General features: G+C 52.7%; 1 protein-coding gene across 4 annotated transcripts in view; it reads left to right on the top strand.

Moving 5' to 3' along the window:
• The window catches only part of PLEKHA2 (pleckstrin homology domain containing A2), a 79,719-nt gene that overhangs the window by 42,201 nt on the left and 23,251 nt on the right, over positions 1-14,267 (top strand). For all 4 annotated transcript variants that reach the window (XM_040970473.1, XM_040970456.1, XM_040970446.1 and 1 more), the window contains exons 3-4: positions 6,173-6,229; positions 12,239-12,287. In XM_040970473.1, coding sequence (XP_040826407.1) covers positions 6,173-6,229; positions 12,239-12,287 — 106 coding nt within the window. The remainder of the gene's footprint in view (positions 1-6,172; positions 6,230-12,238; positions 12,288-14,267) is intronic.

Here is a 14,267-nt window from a genome sequence, read left to right on the forward strand (position 1 = left end):
TTAGTGTCAGGAAGTGGAGCCACAAGGTGGAGGGGAGGAGAGGTGTTGGATACAGTGGTGAGGCCTCTGCCACGATGAGCACCTGGGTGAGGGGTTCATTCCATCGTTCCCCTCTGCTCCTCCTCTCACTCATTCATTCAGTTCTTTCCAGTGAGCCCGGGCAGGATGGCCTTGGCGTTTGGTGGTTTGGCTGTGGTCTCAGTTGGTGGGCAGCCTTGTTGGTGCATGCCCTCTGCATTGATTGCCACCTACATTCCCTTCTCCTTGCCCTTGACAAGCAGTAAGGGGACACTGACCACCTGCTGTATGCTGGGGACAAAAGACATCGCAAGGAAGTCCCAGCATCTCTCCTTCTCCCCCGTTTCTGCTCTGAATCCCTTGGCCTGTGGAGTTTGGCACACGCCAGCTTGTTGGACTAGTTGCTAGCTTGCCCATCTTGGGCAACGGGCTAGGGCTTCTTCTGGTGTAGCCCTGCTGGTTCTGCTGTGTGTTTGCCTTTTGTTGATAATCAGCTCTGAGGTCACCTTCTTCTGGGAGGTGGTGTGACGTAGGGAAAGTGCAAGTGTTGGGTCAGGGTTCTGGCTTGACTGAAGCGTGCATTTTGTAGCGTTAAGGGACAGTGTTTGTAAGTTCCTAGCAGCGTAACCAGCTTTCTTCTTTCCAGTCGAGCTTTAGATTGGTGTTAGGGATGACAACTGTGTCTCCAAAGAAACAAGGAATGTGAGAGAGAGGGAGAGAGAGACCGTCCATGTGCTTTTTCATTCCCTCCAGGTGGTTGTAATGACCCATGCTGGGTCAGGCCAGAGCCAGGAGCCTGCAACTCCATCTGGGTTTCACATGTGGGTGACCAGGGCCAGCTGGGCCAAGCTTTTTCCAGCCACATTAGCAAGGAACTGCATTGGAGGTGGAGCAGTCTGGATGACAACTGGTGATATGCTGGTTGGATGCTAGTATTGCAGGTGGCAGCTTAATCCACTGTGCCACAACGCCAGCCCCTCTGGTACTTTGAATCAATAGTTGGGTCTTCTGGTTAGAAAAGGAAGCAGAAGTGAGTCAAATTTTCTGCTCTTTCTAGAAAAAAAGCTTAAGGCAGGAGGTGTGTCTCATCTCTGCACAGGCACCTCAACTCTTTCCTTAGTAACACAGAAAAGGAAAAACTGTGTATTTTGCACGCACAGGGACTCTTTCTAGAACCTTGGTGTCAGAAGAGCACAGAGCAGTAAGTGTGTCTTCCTAAAGCCTTTGGCCTTCTAACAGGAACCTGCCCCGCGCCCAACATCGCCCTGGAAAACTCGCAAGTCCAGGAAGCGTCTAGGCTGCTGCTGATCTCAGACACCCCGTGAAGGATGGCCGCAGGCCTTGCACGGCACGGTCCCCTCCCGCCCCCGCTCCCCACCCTGCTCCACCCGCCCTCCCCACCCCTGCTATTTACTGCTGGTGCAGCAAGCAGAGGCGCTGTGTGGGCTGCAGGCTGGGTGTGGCCTTGTTTCACAGCTGCCTCTGGTTCCAGTGCAGAATCAGCAGGCCCAGCTAATCTGCAGCTCTGGCTTTCTGACCTGGAGGTGCCATGCTGTTACTCCAGAGCCCCCATAGCATACAGTGCTGGGCCCTACCCCGGGAGCGAGTGAAGTGCAGGGAGCATTTAGCCTAGAGGTTGGGATGCCCCTGGCCACTCGGTTGTCCTGGGATTCCATTCCTGACTGCTGCTCTCTCCTAATGAGGACCCTGGGGCGGGGCGGGCATTAGCGATGGCTCACGTGACTGGGGAGATCCGGCTTTAGAGTTCCAGGCTTCTGGCTCCAGCCCCGGCCCCACCCTTCAGGGCTCTTGGGAACTAAGCAGCCCGGAGCCTCGTTTTGTCTCTCTTGCTTGCTAGTTTGCTCTCAAATACAAAGAAACACCCACAAAGACTTTGCCAGGTTCTGTAAAGTAACGATGGTTGACACTGACGGGAGAGGTTGAAGGTTTCCAATGCAAAGACATGTGTAGGCATGGTTAGACCCGTTACTCAGATGTGCTTGCCAAACATGGCTGCCACATGTTGGAAAAGGGGATTCAAAGATAGGTCTATGTTAGTGGGAAAAGAAGCCCTCAAAAAAAGCTTTCTTTTTTTTTTTTTATTATACGTATTTCTGTGGACTTTTTGAACACCTCCTGTTTACTGGTCCAGTCTTGCTGCCTGGTCCAAGTGCTGGCCCTTGTGACCATCTGGGGAAGTGAACCAGTGGATAAAAGATCTCTGAGTCTTCCACTCAGTAATTTTTTTTGTTTGTTTCTTTTTAATTTTTATTGGAAAGTCAGATATACAGAGAGGAGGAGAGACAGAGAAGATCTTCCGTCTGATGATTCACTCCTCAAGTGATTGCAATGACTGGAGCTGACCCGATCCAAAGCCGGGAGCCAGGAGCTTCTTCCGGGTTTCCCATGAGGGTGCAGGGTCCCAAGGCTTTGGGTCGTCCTCCACTGCTTTCCCAGGCCACAAGTAGGGAGCTGGATGGGAAGTGGAGCTGCCGGGATCAGAACTGGCGCTCATATGGGATCCCAGTGTGTTCAAGGCGAGAACTTTAACTGCTAGGCTACCGTGCCAGGCCCTACTCTATAATTCTGTCTTGAAAATAAGTACATAAATCTAATATACAAGGCTATTCAATATACAGGGCTCTTCAAACTACAGGGCTAGATCTTTGTCCTGTTAACCAGGACAAAACATGGGCCTGTTTAAGGATCATTGGGCAACATTTTTTATTCTTTCAATGTTATTATTTTTTGAATTTGAGAGGCAGAGAGAGAAAGCGAATGAGCTTTCATCGGCTGGTCTTCTCCCTCAATGTCTGCAAAAGCCAGTGCTGGACTGGGTGGAAGCCAAGAGCTGGGACTCCAACCAGATTTTCTATGTAGGAACCCAGCTGGTGCAGGCACCCGCTCTCCTCGCCGGCATCCCGAACCAGGCGCTGCACACGGCCGAAGGCAGGCTCTGCACACGGCCGAACCAGGCGCTGCACATGGCCGAAGGCAGGCTCTGCACATGGCCGAACCAGGCGCTGCACACGGCCGAACACAGACGCTGCACATGGCTGAACGCAGACGCTGCACAGGGTCGAACGCAGGCGCTGCACAAGGCTGAACGCAGATGCTGCACACGGCTGTGGCAGGCAGCTTAGGTGCTGGGCCTAGGTCTGTCCCTGGGGAGCTCTCGCCATTGCCACGATGCTGATTCTCTGGTGTGCAGCTGCTCTTCGGGCCTGGGCTTTTCCATACAAGTTCCCCCGGTGGCTCTAGTGTGCAGGAAAGCCAGAGCAGGCCCAGGGTCTCCATTTCCAAGGGAGAGGATCCCGAGCTGGGGCCAGGACAGGCAGCTCATGCAGGCGCCTATCCCCAGGTCTGGTCCCCAGCCTTCACCTGGTACCTGCTCTGACACTGGCTGCTTGGTCCTCAGTGCGGGCACCTTGGCGCAATCGCCCTTCTCAGGAATTGCCCGCCGGGCGTTGCCCATGTGCCACGAGGGCAGTCAGCTGTCACTGTTAATCCTGTAGGTCTGGTAATTGCAGTGGACAGTGTGTGTCGCTTTGGATCAAGCCCCGTGGGTCCTGGGGCTGTTTTCTCCCGTGTAGCCTGTTCCTTGGGTTGGGGGAGGTAGCATTTTCAGACGTGTCTCCTATTTTCCTGGCTTTCATGGCCAGGCGGGGTGCAGCTGAGCCCAGGAACTGCCCCGGTGGGGTGAGGGTGGAGAGGGAGAGGGTGAGGACTCCCCCACCTTTGCCTCTGGGGCATCGGAGCTACTGCTGCTGCAGCCTCTCTGAACCTCGGGAGAGGTGGGGAGGCCAGGCCTGGAGTAGCCCACACAGGCCGCTCCCCTAGGGAGGTGGGGATGACGGAGCTGAAATTTGACCAGCCCTGTGGTTCTTTCTGTTCTGCATGGTTTCTTATCTGAATGGTTCCCCAAACCCCACTGGTCCTGGAGGCCTCTGGGCCGTGTGTGGGAGCAGCCCTGGCACCTGCCGGAGGGCACGGGGCAGGCAGCTTCCCTTGCTCTCACCACCACCCCAAGGAGCAGATTCTCGCCAAGTCCTAGGTGACTCTGATGTTGTCCCTGGGACAGTTAGAATCCCCACAGTGCCAGCCTTCCGAGTTACACCCTGCTGTCACTTGGGTATAGACTGGAAGCGGAAAGCAGGCTTCCTGTTCTGCTCGGAAAGGCGAATATACAGATAGGAGAGACAGAAGATCTTCCGTCTGATGATTCACTCCCCAAGGGAGCGCAATGGCCGATACTATGCCGATCTGAAGCCAGGAGCCTCTTCCGGGTCTCCCACATGGCTGCAGAGTCCCAAGGCTTTGGGCCGTCCTGGACTGCTTTCCCAGGCCACAGGCAGGGAGCTGGATGGGAAGCGGGGCTGCCGGGATTAGAACCGGCGCCCATATGGGATCCCAGGCGTTGTTCAAGGTGAGGACCTTAACTACTGCGCCACTGCGCCGGGCCCCACCAATTCTTTTGTTCACAAGTCTCCCTGACCTCAGCTGTCAAAGCAAGTGGAGAATGGGGCAGAGGCCCGTGGCTCTGTGGATTCCTGAGAAGCCAACCTTGGGAACCCACACAGAGCTCCCCTCTGCCCAGGGAGTTCACAGTGACCCTTAGGGCTTTGGTCATCACGCACAAGCCTTTTGGGGAGCTGCGGCTTATTGGGAATCTAGGAGCTACAAGGCCTGTCTCTGCCCCTTAGAGGTTTCCAAACACAAAACAAAGCAAAAATCTCTATGCAGTTGGAAAAAAAATGTGCAAAATCAAGTGTAAAGCTCATGCATACTCCGCAGTGCCAGTCCGGCTGCTGGAGCACCATGTAGGCACGCTGGGCCAAGGCCTTCCTGGGTCACGCATGAGGATCCTAAGATTCTGATGGTCCTTTCTTTATCTTTTCTTAAGAGACTTATTGATTAGGCCCAGCATGATGGCTCAGTTGGCTGATTCTCCTGTTACAAGCACAGGATCCCATATGGGTACCTGGTCATCTCTGGCTGCTCTACCTCCCATCAAGCTCCCTGCCTGTGGCCTGGGAAAGCAGTCGAGGACGGTCCAAGGCCTCGGGACCCTGTACCCGTGTGGAAGACTGGGAGGGTGCTCCTGGGTCCTGGTTTCAGATCAGCTCAGTTCTGGCTATTGCAGCCATTTAAGAAATAAACCAGGAGATCTTTATGTCTCCTCTCTGTACATCTGCCTTTCCAATAAAAATAAATGTATCTTAAAAGAAAGATTTATTGATTGATTTGAAAGGCAGAGTGGCAGAGAGGGAGGAGAGATTGAGAGACACACCTCCCATCCATTGGTTCACACCCCAGTTGGTCGCAGGAGCCACAGCTGAGCCAGGTGAAAGCCAGGAGCCAGTAGCCTCATATGGGTCTCCCACATGGGTGCAGGGTCCTCTGCTGCTTTCCCAGGTGTGTTAGTAGGGAGCTGGGTTGGAGGCAAAGCAGCTGGGACTTGAACCAGTGCACAAATAAGGCATGCTGACGTGGTGGCTTCTCCTGGCCCACAGCAATGCCATCATCAGATGGCACAGTTGGAGAGGTCACTGAGGGACAGATTCTCAGCTTCATGAGTGGGTTTTCCAGATCATCCTTGGGGGAAACTGCGCAGCTGTGATATCTGGTCTTGGCCTTCACCTTGTCATGTTTCTGTCCCTGTGCTTTGATTTCTTTATCCCCAGCAGCCGGGGACACTGGAAAGCAAAAAGAGGTCATGTCCAGCTAGAGCGTGTTTCCAGACACGGCACCTCTGAGCGTCTTGCCGTGTTGACAGTCCACTGACAAAGTGTTTCGGAGTGCAGCGTTTCATGACTGCTTGTAGCAAAGGGAAGATTCAGGCTCTTGGTTAAGAAAAGCTGTTGACTGTCCGGTGGTGGAACACCTACATTTTAACCACTCTCGTAAAATCTCTATAATAAGAGGTAATTAAACAGTGTGAAGGTTACAAGTTTCCACGAGGAAACTGAATCATGAATCACTGGTTTGCAGGTGAGGAAAGTGGCTCACTTTCAATGACTTTCATTTTTCAGTGACTGGTTCGGGGTGCAGAGCCGCAGCGCGGCGGCGTCACCACATCTGGAAACTCCGTCTCTCCACGTCGTCCCACGTGGCATTCTTCTAATTGAAAAAAAACAAACCTTGTGTCTTTCAGAACCTGGCAGTTGGGTCTGGCGCTGTCGGATCTTTGCAGCTGACCTACATCTCAAAGGTAATGCTGGCATGGGGCTCAGGGGATACTGCGAAGTAGGTTTCACTTGTACACAAAGCAGAGTGACAAGACCTTTGGGACTTAGCACTTGGGGGACCTTAATTTACTCCTCTTCTCCAAATGGGACCTATGGCAGATTAACTGCTGGTTGGTTAGCAGGGTCTCAGAGGGTGAGCAGTGGTGGTGGTGGTGGTCGAGCTGTGGGTTGGGAGTGGAGGGAACATGACTTCCTTTTGTGGGACTGGGAGAAAAAGGCACACACAAACTACCACTCCAAATCCGGTACCCTTGAAGGGTAGAGAGGAAAGGGACAAAGAGCTAGACTTGCCTAGAGCATTGTCAACCTTTTGGAGGGAAGATGCCCAGTGGGGCCAGCAACTGCCGCAGGGTCCTGCAGGGGCAGACATGCTGAGCCCCGGAGAGGGAGGAAGGGCTGGCGGAGGATGCCCTGCCATTGCCAAGTTCAGCTCCTTTGGGCGGTCCCTCCCGGGGCAGGCACCATTGCTGACCCATGATGCAGCAGCAATCAAAAAGCCAGGGGATTTGCAGCCTCCCCAGAAAGAGGAACTCTTTGTACAGTGAGCAGAGCCAGGTGGCACCCAGCCAGCACCCAGGCTCCGGAAGTCCTGTGCTGCTCTGCACGCCCTGAGCCTCTGGGGCTTCTGCTTCCCAGCCTGCCTGCTCCTCCACCCTCTGGGGGAGAGGCCCTCAACTTTAGGGACTAGTCAGGAGGAGGGTCTAGAATGCCCCCAACCCCGGGAAGGGCGGTCCTGGAGGGGAAGAGCTTGACTGCTGGGGCCAAAATGCGGGAGGTGTCTGCTGGGGTTGCAGGGGGTGATTCTGACCCTAGGTGAGGGGGAAGGGTCTTTGCCCAGCTGCGGGCAGTTTGGGTCTGCCTGGCCCGCTAATCCAGCTCAGCTAGAGGCCTGCACCAGCCTCCCCTTTACTCCCCTCTGCTCCCCTCTCTCCCCTCCCCTGCCTGTTGAGCTGCAGGGGGGCGGGGTGCAGGAGGGAGCTGTGCATCTCATCATCATGAAAACCGAAACTCTGTCCTGTTTTGAGCTGGTTTGAAGGGCCAAGAGTGGACGCAGTCTCCTGCTGCGTCATGATTTATAAGTGCAGCTAAGAGGAGGGTTGGGATTTTTTTTTTTTTTTTTTTTTTTGGTTTTGTTTTTTAAACTGTCAGCTCTGGCAGCTGCCACATTTCCAGGGGGAAGGAGCTGCTGCTTAGCCCTTCCCCAGGGAGGGGCAGGGCCTGGGTGGGTTTGTCCAGAACCCACAGCTGCCTCTGGGTTGGGCTACACAGACTTGGGAACTTTTAACTCCTGCCTGACCCTTAGACCAGAGGGGTTGCCTGGAGGAGCATTTCGCTGAGGGACTGGGGTCCAGTGTCACCTGCTAGGTCATTTGTAGTTAGCCCTCAGGTAACCCTCCCCGAGGGAGCCATTGCCACGGGGTCTGATGGTTCTGCTGGTGGCCAGCACTCTGGGGAAATGGGGGTGGGCACAGAGCCTTTCCAGGAGGCTCAGAAATGTTGCTGGCCAGGATCTGTGGCAGCAGGACCCGTTCTAAGGCAGTTAAGGCCACCCGCATCTCCCTGCCTTCAGCTCTTCCCTCCCAGCCACTTCTGTCCTGAGGGCCCCTTCCCTCCCAGCCTGGGTCTCCTTCAGAATGTATGGAATAAGAGTTGTTTATGGTTTGGGTGGTGGCAGGCAGCGTCTGATGTCAAGGAGGGACCATTCTCCAATTGAATGTGCCTGTGTGTGCATAGCCTGATGCTGGAGATGCTGGTGTCACTTGCTGGCTTGTCCCCTGTCCTCCAGACCCTAGGACAGAGCCGCACAGCTCCTCTCTCCTCTCAGCTCCCAGACCTGTCACCACTCCTAGCAGAAGGGGCTTCCGGTCCAGGACGGGCAGGGCGCACCCTGACACTCCTGTGGCCTCGCTTGGATCTGATAAGGGCCTGTTGAGTTGTGCAGAGGCCCTGCCTGCCGCGTCACCCTGCCGATGCTCTGTGCCCTCACCGCCACCCTCCCCCCATGTCACTGCAGGCTCTGTGTGTTACTCCCTGTGGGTGTGGGGCAGCCACCAGAACTGATCCTATTTACTCAGCCTGGAGTTGCTTCGCAGGGACTCTCTGAGGTGTGAGGTCCATTACAGAGGCACGCAACTCGATTCATCACTGCAGACTGAGCACACGTAGGAAAGCAAACCACAGCCAGCCCATCTCTTTGGAAGCTTCTGCTGCTGCAATTAGCATGGTACTCTTCTTACAGTGTGGCCTGGCTAGTAAGTCGGGGTCTGTAATCCGAGTGTGGCAAGCCACATCAGGCGGCAGCAGAGGTAAACCACAGAGGGCCTGGGAATGCTGGGCTTCCCGGGGTGCTTCAGATGCTCACTGAGAGAGAGAGAGAGAGAGAGAGAGAGAGAGAGAGAGAGAACAGCTGGAGAGATCACACATATGCTGCCTAACTCCCAGCAGTACACCTACCGTGTTGTTCAGAAGCTAACGGAACCAGGCCTTGCTAGTGTGGCCAGTAGTGCAGAAACCCAAGGGCCTGCCTGACATGTACAAGTTCATGGCCAAGAGGACAGTGGGACTCGCACCTGCTGTGGTGGTGGTGGTGGTGGTGGTGGTGTCCTGCTTGCTGCCTGCAAGTGTGAAGGGCCAAGTTGAGTCATCTGGGTGGCGTGGATTTACCCTTGCTTAAACCTTCTTAGCCCCGATGTAAGACCATGACCTTACGTCGTGGTCAACACCCATGGCCCCCATTGGGTGTAGTATTTTTGGCTGTGAAATAGTTGAAAGTGTGAGTCACTCATCTAATTTACGATCGGCTCGGAGTTCTGAGCGCCCAAGGATTCTTGGAAACTGAGAAAAATGAAGCTATTAATTTTTTTTACAAATGTAATGGACTCTGTAAGTTTTTTGGAGGGGGATGCTTAGTTGAAAATGGGGTGAGGTTGACTGAATGTGACTTGTTGGGTCTATGTGAATACATTTCTGCCGGGTTGACATTGTGCCCGGCAGCCATGTTATTGAGTACCTGTCTATGGCACGTGGTGCTGCATCTGTGTCTTGTATGTTGGATGACAGGGCTTTTTACTTTTTCCTTCTCATGTCTTATGTGTAAATTTCCGGACTGGAGAAGCCTGTGGGCTCCCAGCATTTTGTCCATCATCTCCAGCGTGGCATTCCTTGTATCAGTGTGTGCCATGGCCTTTTTTTTTTTTTTTAAGATTTAATTATTTTTATTACAAAGTCAGATATACAGAGAGGAGGAGAGACAGAGAGGAAGATCTTCCGTCCAATGATTCACTCCCCAAGTGAGCGCAACGGCCGACGCTCTGCCGATCTGAAGCCAGGAGCCAGGAACTTCTTCCAGGTCTCCCACGCGGGTGCAGGGTCCCAAGGCTTTGGGCCATCCTCGAGTGCTTTCCCAGGCCACAAGCAGGGAGCTGGATGGGAAGTGGAGTTGGGATTAGAACCAGGGCCCATATGGGATCCTGGCACATTCAAGGCAAGGACTTTAGCAGCTAGGCCATACCGCCAGGCCCAGCATGGGCCTTTAAACAAAATGAGGTACCTGGGGCTGCAAACAGGCCCTTTTTTGATTGACAGTGTTAGGGTGAAAGGGTTGATCAGTTTTCATGACAATCCGATGAAAACTGGATGCGATTTTTCCTTCCCTGGGTAGAGCAGGAAATGAAGGTCCCGCAGCCGGGGTGCCTGGGATTGTGGCCTAGGCTGGACTACCCTTCTTTGGATCTTTCCTCAGTGTTGGGTTCCTAGTTTTGTATGTGGGTTCTAAACTATATTAATTTAAATCTATCAATTTTAGAACCTGGGCAGTGCCTCATGAAGAAGAATTTAAAGCCGAGAATGAGAACCCAGACTGACTTGTAAGCCCAGTCATAATTAGACCGCAGCTACTGGGAACCCTGAAGAGCTTTTTTCTAAAGATATATTTTTAATTGGAAAGTCAGATATACAGAAAGCAGGAGAAACAGGAAGATCTTCTGTCCAATGATTCACTTCCCAAGCGGCTGGAGCTGAGCCAATCTGAAGCCAGGAGCCTAGAGCCTCTTCTGGGTCTTCCATGCAGGTGCAGGGTCCCAAACCTTGGGTCATCCTGGACTGCTTTCCCAGGCCACAAGCAGGGAACTGGGTGGAAAGTGGAGCTGCCGGGATTAGAACCGGCGCCCATATGGGATCCCAACGCATTCAAGGCGAGGACTTTAGCTGTTAGACCACGCCACCGGGCCCTAATAATTTATTTTTTTATATTTTTAAGATGTATTTATTTATTTGAAAGTGTGACCGAGAGAGGGAGAGCTTGCAACCACTGATATATTCATCTGTAATCTGCTGCTTTTCCAAGTGCATTAGCAGGGAGCTGGGTCTGGGATGGAGCAGCCAGTACTCAAGCTGGCATCCTGTCATGGGATGCCTATGTCCCATGCGGTGGCTCCATCTGCATGCTACAACTCCGGTCACTCAGGTCACTCAACTTACCTTCTAATTTCACTTAGCATGAACTTTTTTTTAAAGGTTTTTTTTTTTTTTTTTTTTTTTTTTTTAGTTTATTGGAAAGTTAGATATATGCAGAGAAGGAGAGACAGAGAAGATCTTCTGTCCATTGACTCATTTCCCAAGCAGCTACAATGGCTGGAGCTGAGCTGACCTGAAGCCAGAAGCCAGGAGCCAGGAAACCCAGAGGTCTCTCACGTGGGTATAGGGTCCCAAGGCTTTGGGCCATCTTCAACTGCTTTTCCAAGGCCACAAGCAGGGAGCTAGATGGGAAGTGGGGATGCCAGCATTAGAACTGGTGCCCATATGGGAACTCTGCGCATGCAAGGCGAACACTTTAGCCATTAGGCTACCATGCAGGTCAGCATAACTTTTTTTATTTTTTTAAACTTTTTTTTTATTTTTTGTTTAAGATGTAGAGAAAGAATAAGAACTGTGATATCTTTGGCTTGTTCCTCAAATGGCTGCAACGGCTTAAATTGGGGAGCTGGAAACTCAACCCAGGATTCCCTCACGTGTGGCAGGGGCCCAAGCACCTGGGCATCACCGGCTGTCTGCTGGTTTGCATTAGCAGGAAGCTGGAGTCAGGAGCCAGCCCCGGGGGACTGGCTGGATGGGGCTGGTAACCCGGGGAGGATTACAGCAGCAGTTGAACCATCTCAGCCTAGGACCTGTAGGAAGGTGCCTGCTTCTCTCAGAAATCCCAGATGTAGGAGAAGGCCCGCTCCAGGGACGCTCAGCCATCACTGGGGCTCCTCTCCTAGCCTTTGGGGTCAGACTAGCCTTGCATCCTTGATTGTGTCTCACCCCGACTGACTTGTGTCTGCGGACTTGTGTATCAGCAATGTGTGGGCGAGGGGGTAGGATGGCCAGTGCCAGCTGAAAGAAAGAATCTGGAGCCATCAGAACGTTTCCAAGTGCCCTTAGACGTGCAGATCCTCTCTCTGGTGCCTCAGCCCTGCTGTGCACACGGGAAAGAGTGGATAGAAAGGCCAGTTGGTGGAGTATGCCTCAAGTTGGTGAGGGGCGTGTGGACTCAGCTTCCTGAGAGCTGGCGTTGGAGTCTACTTGGGACTGTTCTCTGCTCAGTCATCCGGGAGGCTGGGGGGTGGGCAGTGGCTGTAAGGGGAATCAAATCCTGCTTGCGAGAATGAGGTCTTCTGACCCAGGGAGTGTTTGGGAGGACTCGGTGGCTTCCCAAAGTGATTTTGTGAAGACGGAGATGTACGCAGATATCAAGTTACCAGGAATCTCTGAGGAGTGTGTCTGCCTGGGGCAGGACACACCGGAAACTAGCAAAAAGTAAGACCAAGAATACCAATTCGGGTGGACGACGAGTGTGGGGTTTTCACCGACTCTTTAACATACATTCTCATGTTCAGTAACATTTATACATAGGAAACATTTCACAAAAACATTTTCCACAGTGCTAGAAGCAAATCATACATGTATTTTTTTTTTTTTTTCACTTGATGTAGGTGAGCGTAGCAACCCCAAAGCAGAAACCGAAGACTCCATTTTGCTTTGGTAAGTACTGGGCCTGGGCTGGGTTTTCTCCAGGCTGTGCATACACTTCCCCTTTTGCGTGGACACAGTCCTGTGATCCCATGTGACTACGCCCATGCGTGTGGGTGATTGAAAACGCAGTGGCGTTTGTATGTGACCCGAGAGTCCCGTCTGCCTTTGGTCTCGCTGCAGAGAGTGCTGGTAACGTCAGGGCAGATAGGCAGGGCCAGGAAACATCGCAGTTCGTTTGATGCCACAGGGAAGGAGGTGCGCAGCTGCTCCTGGTGCCCTCGTGTTCGAGCTAGGTGCTGGTGTGCTTAGCGTGGGGCCTTGGGGCGCAAGAGAAAGCAGGAAGGAGGGTTTGGGTCAGAGTTTGCGGTCATCGCTCTTCTGTGACTGTCCTTACATATCCCAGGCTAGGTAACTTGCCATTAAAAAAAGAGGTAGGGGAGAGAAAGATTGAGGTTTAATTAACTCAGAGGGTTGGATGCTGAAAGTCCAGCTAGCATGGCACAGGCTATGGTGGGGGCCCTCTAGCTGCATCCCATCACACAGATGGCGACATGGTGGGAGTACCTGGAAGGTTAGGTATGTGTTAGAGGACAAGGCTTCTGAGATTGGGGGGTCAAAGTGTGGGAGGGGCCTATCTTTTGGCCTACTACTAAGCCCCACCTATTTTTGTTGTTGTTAGAATTTATGTATTCGTTTGAAAGGCAGTGTGGGAGAAAAGGAGAAAAGTGTTCCATCTGCTTGTTCACTTCCCAAATGCTCACAATTGCTGGGGCTGGGCCAGGCTGAAGCCAGGAGCCTGGAATTCTGTGTTTGTCTCCCACGTGGGTGGCAGGGACCCAGGTACTTGAATCACCATTGCTGCCTCTCGCATGTGTGAATGGAAAGCTGGGTCAGAAACGGAGCAGCCGGGACTTGAATCAGTGCCGCAGTATGGGCTGTTCGTGCCCTGTGTCTGAGACCACAGCTTAACCCAGTGTGCCATGAGGTCACCCCTTAAGCCTCACTCATTCAACGCCCCATCACCTCTTGACTTTGCTAAATTGGGGATGAGGCTTCCAGTCCATGAACTCTGAAGGGTCAAGCCACATCCAAACCATTGCTAGGCCCCGGTGTTGCCAGAAGAATAACAGTACCGGGGAAGGCTATAGGGAGCAGCCAATGGGTGCCTCGTGTCATTGGTTCACTGATGAGTTCAGTGACTCACTCATCTAATCCTTGTGAAGACTTACTTATTTGAAAGACAAAATGACAGGGCAGGGGGCAGCCAGGGAGAGAGAGAGAGAAAAAAAAAAAACACCACTTCTGTCACTGGTTCACTTCTCCGATGCCTGTACCCAGCCACAGTCAGGAGCCAACTCCATCTGGATCTTGTAGTTGAGAGTCAGGAGCCCAAGTGCATGGGCCATCCTCTGCTGCTTCCGGTGGTGTGCGTTAGCTGAACGCTGGATCAGAAGTGGAGGAACCAGGGTTCAAACCAGGCACTTTGATATGGGTGTCACAAGTGGTGGCTTCGCCGGCTGTGCCACCGGCCTGTCCAGCCAGAGAATCCTGACTCAGTTCTGCCCGTGTTCTCAGAGCTGGGGTAAGTGCTTTGAGCAAACAGGATCAGGTTCCCCGGTATATGCGCAGCATCTTGTGGCAGGGCTGTCCCCAGGTCTGGTCCCTTAGAGTCTCAGCACTTAGAGTGACTCCTGGCACACGGGGGCCGCCAAGTCAGTATTTGTTGAATGAATGAATGAACTAATGAATTTTACATCTTACCCACGATAGTCTCTTCCTATTCTTCAGGCTTATGCTGAGACGATAAAATAGTCCTTAGAGCTGTCTTTTCTGTCAACTTCAGATTTTTTTCCAAATTTCTTTGATGCTTTCCTTTCCTTCTTTCTTTCCATCCATCCTTCCTTCCTTATTTCCTAGCATTTATTTGGAAGTCAGAGCTAGAGAGATGGAGAGTGGAAGAGAGAGAGAGAGAGAGAGAGAGAGAGAGAG

Source organism: Ochotona curzoniae, unplaced genomic scaffold (genome assembly GCF_017591425.1).
Source record: "Ochotona curzoniae isolate NIBS_2020 unplaced genomic scaffold, NIBS_Ocur_1.0 contig_1976, whole genome shotgun sequence".
Classification (NCBI taxonomy): domain Eukaryota; kingdom Metazoa; phylum Chordata; class Mammalia; order Lagomorpha; family Ochotonidae; genus Ochotona; species Ochotona curzoniae.